This window comes from Heteronotia binoei, chromosome 20 (assembly GCF_032191835.1).
Source record: "Heteronotia binoei isolate CCM8104 ecotype False Entrance Well chromosome 20, APGP_CSIRO_Hbin_v1, whole genome shotgun sequence".
NCBI lineage: Eukaryota > Metazoa > Chordata > Lepidosauria > Squamata > Gekkonidae > Heteronotia > Heteronotia binoei.
Genome location: NC_083242.1, coordinates 23,531,090 through 23,543,060, shown reverse-complemented (window position 1 = coordinate 23,543,060; position 11,971 = coordinate 23,531,090). Strand labels below are relative to the sequence as shown.

Here is an 11,971-nt window from a genome sequence, read left to right as displayed (position 1 = left end):
GACTACCGATGTAATAATAACAATCATCATAATTATTATTATTTTTAATTTATATCCCACCCTCCCCGCCGAAGCAGGCTCATGGCGGCTTACATGGCGTAAAATGCAACCATTACAATAATACAATAATAAAACACATAGCAATTCTATATTGCTCAATTAAATGTACTGTTACATTAAAACCATCTAATTAAAACCATCAGATTTAAAACCAACGAATTAATTCGGTGCTACAATCTCGATGTCACTCGTCTTGACACAATTATACGTGACGACGGTACAATAAGAACATAAGAGAAGCCATGTTGGATCAGGCCGATGGCCCATCCAATAAATTCCACATTAAGAAAAAGCCAGCTGAAAGAGGGTAGTCTTGCAGGCCCTGCGGAACTGTTAAGGCTCCGCAAGACCCTCACCTCTTCTGGTAATTGGTTCCACAGGTGGGGAGCTGTGATCAAAAATGTCAGTTTCTCCGGAGAAAATGGATGCTTTAGGGTGGACTCTGTGGCATTGGACCCCACTGAGGTTCTTGTCCTCCTCAGGCTCTAACCCCAAACCTCCAGGGGATTCACAGCCTGGATCTGGCAACCTCTGCCATGGGTGACGCAGGCTTATTGTGAGGGGCAACTGAAACCAGGGAATCCAATACCTGGATGAAAGGGGTTGGTATCACACTTTCAGCTGTGGGTTGACTATAATATGAGAATTACCCAACATATATGTACTTTAAAAACGAAGTGGATACAGTACATGGACTGTGCGTGTGTTCAGTGGAACTTGTGAACGGGGCTAAAGTTGCTTGTGGTATGGGAGGCAGTGTAAGAGAGAGGGAAAAAAGGGCAAGAGCCATGAAATGCAACAGGTCCAGCCTGTGGCGTTTCTACACATCCCTGGCAAATTTGCAACAACAGTAACAGGAAAGGAATATGAAAAATACTCCCACCCTCCAGGTAGGGCTTGGAAATATCCTGGATTTAAAACTAATCTCCAGACTGTGAAGATAAGTTCTGGAGAGAATAACTGCTATGGAGGACAGCCTGTATAGCATTTCACCTGGCTGAGGTCTTTCCCCAACAACTCAGGCCACAGTCCCCAGGCTCCCCCCCCCCCAAAAAAAAATCTCCAGGAATTTCCCACCCTGGAGTTGGCAACTCTACTTTCATTAATTAATTATAGTAAAACATATACCCCACCTTTCCTTGTGACTTACTGACAGTTATTGTTACAGTTACAGTTACAGACAGCCCTGAGCGTGCTGCGGCGGGGAGGGCGGGATATAAATAAAATATTATTGTTATTATTTAAAATACATTCAGTTAAAACCAAAATAAAATAACAAACCCCAAATCACTCCCCCCCACCCCGGCGAAAAAAAGATGCCTACTACTTAGGCAGATAATGAGAAGGAGGGCAGGAAGGGTTGCATCAATGTTTAGTTCTCATGGCCCTTCCTTACACACTCGGAAATACTGATCACCACTTTGGGGTCAGGAAGGAATTTTTCTCCAGTCCAGTTTGGCCAGGGATCTTGGAGAGGGTTTTGGGTGGGGGGGGGGTTGCCATCTTCTGGGCTTGGAGCAGGGGTCACTGAGGGTGTGTATTTGTGAATTTCCTGCATTGTGAAGGGGGTAACCCAACTCTTTAATTCTGTGATTCTACCTCTGGGAAAGAAAGAATAGTTCAGGAGATGCGATGGACACACAGAATCCACATCCAAATTTAAAGCTTGATTCACTGGCTGAAGTTTTGGTGTGAATCACAGCCCACAATGCATATAATTGTTTATGTGGGAGGTCGCTATCCTTTTTCCTCTGTGAAATTTTAGGATATGCTCATGTGTCCCCTAGTTCCACCCCCACCCCCTTATTTCAGTCTTCTCCTTTGTTAATCACACATCTCCCACATTCCTAATCCATTGACCAAGCAAATCATACCTTTAGTGGTTAACAATCACTGTGTTTCATAATGTCAGCCAGAAAAGGACTCAGACCTGGGGTGAACTGTTATCCAATCAACCCTGGCCATCAGGCTGTATGAAGGATATGGAGCTGGGGGGGGGGGAGAGAAGGGCAGGGAAAAAGGAGTCATTCTTGTGTTACCTAGCAACAATAATGCTGTAACCTTGGTTACCCAGACTGGAAGTGCAAGAGAGTGTGTCACATACAGAAGTTTTTTTTGAGCTGGAAGCAGCAACCAGACACCAAAGTGGGTCATCTGGAATTGCACCAGGTAGCAGCGAGCTTTCCTAACTCTTCTGAGGCACCCAGAAGTTGGCCAGGGGCTGGACAGGCTTATGTTTTGCTTTGCTTTCTCCTAGAGACACTTTGGTGGCTTTTGTTTCCCCTGCTTTTCTAGAAGCTCGTGAATCGTTTACAGGGTTGGGGCAAGTCAGATTGACGGGAAGTGATAGAGTTTCGAAAGACTTAACGTTCCTGGTAGCAAAGGAGGGGGTGAATCTTGTAATTAAGAGTTTGGTGAGATGGGGAGACTTTGGGAACAGAAGAAATTTTGGAGTGTGGATGTTTAAAAACTTTAGTGTGGGATGGCTGGATTTGAGACATGGGTAAGAAAATCCATAGAATCACAGAGTTTGAAGGGGTCCTACAATCCATCTAGTCCAACCCCCTGCTCAACGCAGGATCAGCCTAGAGCCTAAATTAGTACAAAGAGAAATCTTTTCTAGGCATGCGGCCTGGAATTGGCCTGGAAAGAAGGGGAGAGAAAAGAATGAAACAAATGTTTCTTTCCAGTTGGAGGGCTAGAAGGAAGTTGAAAAGTGGTTGTATAACTGGGGCCTGTGGCAATTTTGATTGTGAGAAGGTCCTGAAAAAGATTCTTCTGTTCTTGCAGGTGGTTGAAATAAAGTTAACTAAGAATTTATGATAAGCAGAATATCTAATCAGGACATTGGAAGCAATCCAGAAAACTGATTAAGACGAGGAAAAATTCATAATGAAGCCAAGACAGATTCCCAAGATTGTGAGGGTAAGTGAGGGATTATTATACACGGGCATTGGGATGAATATGATATTCTCCAAGGACTTTGAAAAGCTTATGTAAAGCCCTCTGTCTCCGATTAAGAATCCTTCATTATCCTGGCTGCAGAATTTGCAGTTCAGAAAGCTCCATGGTGTTAAGTGGTGGAGCATACTGTCTTTAATTTGGCTCAAGTGTGATAAGCTCAGATGTATTAGTTTGGGAATTTCTTTTTGCAGTATATGAGGGATGAGTGGCTTCCCGGGGATTAGTTTTTAATAGCTTTTGTCCCTTAGCTTACTGACTGACTCCTCCAAAATGCCCTTATTATACTACTTTCAGAATTAACATGCAGAACTGGTATGATGGAGAAGTTAGAATGTGGGACTAGATGAGGAGACAGGTTCAAATCCTCATGCACATTTAAATCTCACTGGGTTGACCTTGGACCAATGACACTCAGCCAAACCTGCCTAACAGGGTTGCTGTTAGGGTAAAACTGGTGGCATGAGGGCTATGCTGTGAGCACAACAATACAGTTCTAAGCGTTTAGAAACTTAAGTCAGTTGAAGCTAGTTGTCTTAGAAGCGTGTAACTCTGTTTAGGATTGCACTGTCAATGAAACTAGAATGCAGTGGAGTGGGAGAATGATGCTACTTCTACATTATAATTGTAAAACAAATTTCCATAGAGAAATTCTCCCTGATATACTGACTATCCTGCTTCCTGTGTCTACACTCTGTTCTGCTTGAGCTGTGGCATGTAAGATCATACTGTCCACTTGGTCTGTCAGTGGATCCTGATTCTGCACAGCCACGGAGAGCAGTGCTGCCCCTGAGCAGCTGTGCCCCAGAAGGAGGGCTTTTCCATTAGAGCTTCAGAAAGGCCATGGCTCAGTGGAAGAGCATCTGCTTTGCATGCAGAAGATCCCAGATTCAATCCCCAGCACCTCCAATTTAAAGGATGAGGCAGTAGCTGATATGAAGCACCTATGCCTGATACCCTGGAGACCCAGTGCCAATCTGGGTATATGAGACTGACCTTGATGGAGCAATGGTCTGATACAGTATTAGGGAGCTTCATGTGTCCGTGTATCCATCAGAAACAACCTGGCCTTCCTAATGCCAGTAGATATAAGGAGCCCCTTGGCGCAGAGTGGTAAAGTTGCAGTACTGCAGCCCAAGCTGTGCTCACAACCTGAGTTTGATCCCAGCAGAAGCTGGGTTCAGGTAGCTGGCTCATGGTTGACTCAGCCTTCTATCCTTCCAAGGTCAGTAAAATGAGCACCCAGCTTCCTGGGGGTAAAGTGTAAATGACTGGGGAAGGCAATGGTAAAGCACCCCATTAAAAAGTCTGCCATGAAAACGTTGTGAAAGCAACGTCACTCCAGAGTCGGAAACAGTAGTGCTTGCACAGGGGATCACCTTTAGCTTTTTATAAGTAATTACAGTCTGAGCATGGGAAATACCATTGTGCTTCCCTGTTTCTAATTAAAGAAGGTGTTTCAGCTGCTGGGGGATACAAGCTTCTGTTTGTTAAGAGCAGCCACAACAAAACTTATCCAACTGATAATCTCAGAAAGTTCACGTCTTCCAAGGTGGAGTGTTGAACCCACAGCTCTCTGTGCAGTTGCCTATCATCTACAGCACATGCTTTTCTGTCCAGTGCTGCTACAGGACAGGCATTTACATGTTCATAAGAAACCCAAAGCACAATACTCTTTGGCCTGGTTAAATCAGGGAAGGGCTGTGGTTCAAAGACAGTTCTGCACATAGAAGGTCATAATTTCAGTCTCTGGGTCTCAGGTGCCAGGTGTTGTGAAACACCTTTCTCTGCTGACCAAAAATATGGAGGGCCACTACCAGTCAGAGGGGAAACTGCTGAGTTAGATGGACCAGTGGTCTGACAGCTGAGGCAGAAATCATAGTCATATGATTCCCCCCCCCCCCCAATACACAGTCAGTAGTACAGATAAGACCAGGTTAACTATCTTTGTAGGAGCAAGGCATGAATGGATGCAAATACACAGATAGTCATATAGAGTGTCCTTTCATAATAGTAAACAACGCTGGTAAAGTACGGTATGTTATCTGCAGAAAAACTTTTGAAATCATTAGCCTTTAATTAATGGTTGGAAATGGATGGCTGCTTGTTTTTTGTTGGTACAATTATACTGACTTATGATCTACAAATAGCACATGCTTTCCAAGGTGTTTTGCTATCAATGTGTCATATGCAACTGCTCCCATGGGTATGTGAGTTGGAGACAAATGGCTTATAATTAGGCATTGCATTCAAAATAACAATAAACCTCATCAACATGTAATTACTTTAAGTGCAGTGTAGCAAGCAAATATGGTCTAAGTTGATAAGGTTGTGTGAAAACCTGTTCTGTTAATTACATGCTGTCAGTATTACAAAAGTCTTGATACATATAGGGATACAAGTCCTGTAGGGATGGGTGAAGGTTGGGTGTGGCCACAGAGATCAGATTCAGGGTCGTTTTTACCCTGCTGTCAAGAATGATTCTTGCCATGTATTACTTGCCATTAGTGTATCCATTTTGGTCTAGGCCACATTTGAAATGTAATTCTTGTTAACTTAGATGGCTTGCTTGCTAATCTATTTTATTATGTCTATAACAAGCACAAGTGACCTGTTCTATCCTGGGAATGTGGCACAGCCAGCTTTCAAGGTCAGGAGGCCTTATCTACTACCCAGAGATTTCTCCTTTTGCTTCTGTGAGAAATTTGCATTGGCTGGTTCAACAAAGGGGGGAAAGGGGGATGCTTTTCATTGGTAGGGGGGGAAAGTGCTTTTAGTTTCCAGAGAGACGCCCCCATTAACCAGCTCCCAGAAAGCTTGTGACATATTGTTGTTTATGGCCGAAATAAGGGTCTTCCAGCCGTGATGTAAGGCCAACCATTTTTTATACTTTATTAGAGACTTGTATTCTCTTTTTAATAATATAAGGTCAAGTAGTAGAAGAAGAAGAATTGCAGATTTATACCCCGCCCTTCTCCCTGAATCAGAGACTCAGAGCGGCTTACAATCTCCTATATCTTCTCCCCCCACAACAGACACCCTGTGAGGTGGGTGGGGCTGAGAGGGCTCTCACAGCAGCTGCCCTTTCAAGGACAAGAGAGAGCCCTACAATAGCTATGGCTAACTCAAGGCCATTCCAGCAGGTGCAAGTGGAGGAGTGGGGAATCAAACCCGGTTCTCCCAGATAAGAGTCCGCAGGCTTAACCACTACACCAAACCATCTCATAGTAGATGGATCTGTGAGTTTGTACATATAAATAAACAATGTTTGGATCTAATTCTTCTAATACGGTCTCTACACTATCGAACCAGGTTTTTCCATTCAGCCCTATAAATCATAGACTGTTTAGAGCAGATTGACATAAAAAGATCTAAGATGTTAGATAATAATTCTATCATTCTTGAGATGTGGCCTTGTTTAAGGAATTCCTCAACAAGGAGTCTACAATGATTAGAATGCACAATATCCATTGCAATGGGAGTTAAATCAGGGGACCATCTAATTGGTTTCAAAGATTTTCCTCCTTACAGCAAATCAACTGGAGGTCTGGGTGTTTTTAGTCTGAGCATGTAACAGCAGGGACCTTAAGGGTGTATCTGTGTGTACTGAGCCTGGGGAGTCAGTTTCACCAAGACTCAGTCTTGGAACTGTAACGTCTTAATTTGATGAATAAACCTTATTTGATTATATCGTAGAGGTGATGATTAATGGGGATTGTGTAGTACTTGACACCTACTAAAGTTTGTTTTTCACATGCAGAAGAACAAAAGGATTGTTATTTATTTATTTGATTTATATCCCGCCCTCCCCACCAAAGCAGGCTCAGGGATTTTACAGCACAAGATTCCAGAAACAATTAAATTAATAGATATTAAAATTACGCATTCAGTAATAAAATAAGAATGATTAAAACAGTTAAAATAGTTAAAACAGAAAAAAACAGACTATTAAATTGGTGCTATCCTGATGGCAATGGCCTTCTTCCACAGCTCTTAAGTACAGGTGCCAGTCAATTGAATGCCAGCCGGAAGAGGACAGTCTTGCAGGCCCTGCGGAACTGCACAAGGTTCTGCAAGGCTCTCACTTCATCTGGTAGTTGGTTCCACCAGCAGGGGGCTATAATTGAGAAGGCCCTGTCTCTAGTTGATTTCAATCGGGCCTCCTTCGGCCTGGGGACTACTAACAGATTTTGTGATCCCGGGATAGAATGCAGAGATGGTAGAATGTTCTGCACTGCTGCAAACTGTTCTGAATGCTCTTTTGCATGACAGACTTTGCAACCGAAAGCTAGCACAGTAAGGCAAAACCCTTTTTTTGCTATGCTGTACTGGTTTTCTAGTGTCAGGGAGTTTTTAACATAGGGAACATTCCATCATGTGATGCTCAGCCCCTAGTCTGACAGGGTGCAGTCTGTTCTGCTACCTCATTCTTTTAATCGTGCTAAGAAAATGTGGTTTCAGTGTGAGGCTGTTGTTGATTGCCAATTCCATGATAATGATGCTGTTGTTTTGTTGTTGTTAATAATATATTAATATGAAGTAATTTTTTTTAGGGTCTTTCTAGGCAAGATACATTCCAAGTCACTGGAAAAGACAACCTGCATGGTTTCCCCATTTGAAGCTCACCCCAGGCTATTAACCCCAGAAGGAAAAAAAGATATGGGACCCATTTCCCTCCCGCCAAAAATATCTAATGAAGCATGGGGGAGCAGAGGGTCAGTTTGATTGGCAAAATCACACAGCATGGAAATGAGGAAACCCTTTCTCTCTTCTGTGCTGTGACTCTGATCAAAAGCAGAATGACCTTAATGTAGCAATTTTCATTTTATAAATGCTAGGAAGATATAATCCATGAGCCTCTCAGCTCATCTGGTTTTGGCCCTCCCAAGGTGTCCACTTCATTCTGAATATAGTTAATGCAATATACTAAGTGAAACAAATATTTTTTAAAAGTGTGTTCTAATTCTGCTTCTGTTATGCTGTCCAGTGACAAACTCCACTGGTGCCTCCATATATCTGGCTAATCTTACAGGCCTTTCACTAACATTACCTTTTATTATTATTCCTAGGCGCAAAATGATTCTATTTACAATATGAGCCACTCCAAAGGAATACCAGAGTTACCCCCTTTGCCCGGTATAGCCTCTGCAGATCCTTCAGAACTGTATCAGGTATGTGCAAGTTACTTGTGCAATGTGCAAGCCCATTGGGCTGAGGCTGCTTCAACACTTTCTGACATGAGTTGTTGCTTATTTGAATCAAGGGGTAATCTGCAAAAAAAGGCAGGGCAGGATTGCCCAACAGGTTGCCAAGTAAAACGACAGGAACTTCCTCATTTACAAAACATGTTTTGTCAGCAAATATTTGATTCAGCTGAGACGCACGGTAAAAGACCGTTGCATGTTCCCTACTTCTATGGGTCTAAGGACACTGCTTGTCTGCTCATTCTCCTTTTGGAGAAGAGAGTACTGGAAATGTAGGAAGCGTCTGTAATATTTGCCATGTTGTTTATGAGTAAAGCACAGCAAAAAGTCACCCTTGCCAGGCAGCAGATCTGCTTTTCCATGTCAGACCCCCAGGAGAAAGAGAGGCAGAGAGATCCTGTACTCTCAAAGTGCTCCAGTCAGCTCCCAGCAGTCTCTCTGCTTCCCTCTTATCCAGAATCTAAACTGATCTTTTTTAATCCACAGACGGACACACAGTGGGTTCTCTCCCTCCCAAGTAGGAGACTGTTTCATCCTTCTGATGGGTGTGTAGACAGATCTGTCTCCTAATAATTAATCAGTCTGTGTGATGTCAGAGCATCACACTAAGATCTGAGAGAATCAGATTCAAATCACCATTTGACATAAAGCTTACTGGGTGACCTTGGAACAGTTGCTATCTCTCAGCCAAACCTGCCTTACAGAGTTATGTCATTAAGAGCCAGATTAGACATGACAACATCCATAGGTCCGAACTGTGGCTGCCACTGTCATTTTAAAACCTAATAAGGCAATTTAGAAATTGCCACAAGGACTTCAGGCTCAAACCTGGTGTGCAGTGGGCTGAGGCACTCTTATTTCCTCCTTTGCTGCAGCTGAAACTTCACCCTTCCCCACACATGACTTTGTGAGCACTTGAAAAAGATGCCTTGGGAAGGAACAAGTGCATTTCAGCCTGCCATGCTGCAGTCCCTTGCAACATTTTAAAATTGCTTTTAAATGACAGCAGCGTTTACCACGGGTCCAACCCATGGATACCATCCTGTCTCATTTGGCCCTCAGAAATGATGAGATGTATCCTGCTACAACTCTGCTCAGCGAAGTGCAGCATTTTCCTTCATCCCAGGGGACCTTCCTTCAGTGGAAGAGTCTCTTCCTTCACAGGAAGACCTCCTTGTGCTGGAGAAAGGCTTCCTACTTAGCTGGGGAGAGTGGTAGAGCACATGACATGAGCACATAGGCATCTCTTCAGAATGTGTTCACCTGCTCAGAAAAGTGGGTGGATCTTCCCCTAGGTACCAGCTAGAGCAGAAAATACCAAGTGAGGTGGACAAGCTGTGAGACAGCACAAGACACCTTCGTAAGAAATCCCGCTGCCTTATTATATATTATATATTGACCCCCCCAACATTTTTTCCTGGCTAGCTTTGCCAGGCTGTGCAACTGGCAGGCAGATTGGGGGCAGGCCAGGGGGGCATGATGTCATGTTCACCATTACACCACTTTCAGAGAAAACTTGCTAAAATCATAGAGTTTCCAGTGATTCCTAGAGCTGCCCTCTGTCAATTCTGGATTTCCCTGGAAATGATGTAATGGTGCAGGTGCTGCTACTGTTTCTTAATTTTTGTCTCCTGCTACTGTTTGGAGTGGTAGTGGGCATCAGGACCTGGGGGTGGGGGATTCCCTGCCCCAATGAGGGAGGGGGTACTGACAAGCCTACGCCTTGCATATGGAGAAGTTCAAAGGACCACCCAAACATTACCAAATGCAGCAAACACGTTTAAAGCCTCTGTGCTGACCAAAGGCAAAGAACCACAGAAAATCAGTGACTGTGGTTGCTCTTTAAGGCTGCTGTGCATTTTAAGCTCCTGCTGAAATTTTGAGAGCTGTGGTTAGATGAGAAAAACAAAACAAGAGCCAGTTTGATGTAGCAGTTAAGTGTGCAGAATCTAATCTGTGTTTGATTTTCCACTCTTCTGCATGCAGCCAGCTTGGTGACCTTGGGTCAGCCAGTTTTCTCAGAGTCGTCCTCTCGAGAGCAGTTATCTCAGAGCTCTCTGAGCCCTACCTACCTCCCAGGATATCTGTTGTGGGGAGAGGAAGGAAAGGAGAATGTAAGCTTGTAAATCCAACTCTTCTTCTTGTTTGCAACTGACAGAAAGATCAAGGGATGGACAAATGAGAACTGGGTCTTCAACCCCAGCCTTAGAATGGCACTGTGCCATCTCAGAAATGCTTCAACTAGGACACTAGATGCCAGCACCCATTACTGGAAGGTATGGCATGAACATAAGAACATAAGAAAAGCCATGTTGGATCAGGCCAGTGGCCCATCCAGTCCAACACTCTGTGTCATACAGTGGCCAATAAATGTGTGTGTGTATACACACACACACACACACACACATATATATACTGTGGCTAATAGCCACTGATGGACCTCTGCTGCATATTTTTATCCAATCCCCTCTTAAAGCTGGCTATGCTTGTAGCCGCCACCACTTCCTGTGGCAGTGAATTCCACATGTTAATCACCTTTTGGGTGAAGAAGGACTTCCTTTTATCCATTTTAACCTGACTGCTCAGCAATTTCATTGAATGTCCATGAGTTCTTGTATTGTGAGAAAGGGAGAAAAGGACTTCTTTCTCTGCTTTCTCCATCCCATGCATAATCTTGTAAACCTCTATCATGTCACCCCGCAGTCGACGTTTCTCCAAGCTAAAGAGCCCCAAGCGTTTTAACCTTTCTTCATGGCGGCACAGGCTAATGCTGCAGTGATTACAATCAAGGTGTTTGTCAGTACAAGTCCTTATTCAAGAGGATGGGAACTCAGAGAGGCTGCAACACCCTCCCCCTCTTATACCAGCATATCTGTAAGTCTCCCAAGTGCTGTGCTTCTCTGCCTCAGCTACAACAGCTGAGGGTGGGCAGAAAGGCATATCTATAGGCTGCTGCTAAACTGGACGCTGCACATGAGTCTGCTGCTCTGCTCTCATGCCTTGTTTTGTGCTTACTTGTATAGGAGGGCAGGACCAGAGTTGGGTGTGGATTCCAGGAGCCTCAACCACCCTCAGGGGCCCACAGAGCTGGAAAAACCTTGCAATTTGTTGTCATGCAATGTTTGGGTTGGTCTGGGCAGGATGGAGGGGTGGCTTTGAGGAAAACTATCGGGGGAAGGAGCTATGGTGGCTGTTTGGGGCAGAAATGTCCGCTAGGTGCAGTTCCATCGTTTGTTCCCCCAGCAGCCTTCTGTCATGAGGTATTTCAGGTGGCTGCAGGTGGAATGGAGGACTTCTTTTCGCACGAAGAGGTAGCAGGTAAAGAGTCGCTCATGAGGATGTAGTGAGGACAAATCACTGAGAAGGAAAGCATTAAAACAAACTCTTCCCCTGCTAGATTTGTACTCAGTTGGAGCTGCTTTGTTTAGTACAAGAGCTTGCGGGGAGGGGAAGGAAAATCACAGAACTACTTAGAAACATTTATCTTTAGGTACCTTAGCAATATTTATTTTTAGAGGTTTTTTAACAACAACAACAAAAGGAGAAAGAGAGAATTACTAATGCCATGATACTATCTTGGCTAACTTGAGTGTAAATCTACTATGCTGAGCGAGGCCTACTTCAGTGAATGTGAAGGATGGGAGGGAACTATTAGGGCTGGCAACTCCCATGTGGTAACACAACAAAAAATGCAAACTAGTGACCAATTTACTAAGAAGTATATTATTTTATGTGTGGCCCTTACA

At 43.9% G+C, this 11,971-nt stretch overlaps 1 protein-coding gene across 1 annotated transcript in view; it reads left to right on the top strand.

Moving 5' to 3' along the window:
• The first annotated feature begins 2,893 nt into the window (after nt 1-2,893).
• The window catches only part of DNAH3 (dynein axonemal heavy chain 3), a 169,926-nt gene continuing 160,848 nt past the window's right edge, over nt 2,894-11,971 (top strand). The window contains exons 1-2 of the mRNA XM_060261037.1: nt 2,894-2,985; nt 8,091-8,192. Coding sequence (XP_060117020.1) covers nt 2,953-2,985; nt 8,091-8,192 — 135 coding nt within the window. The 5' untranslated portion in view covers nt 2,894-2,952. The remainder of the gene's footprint in view (nt 2,986-8,090; nt 8,193-11,971) is intronic.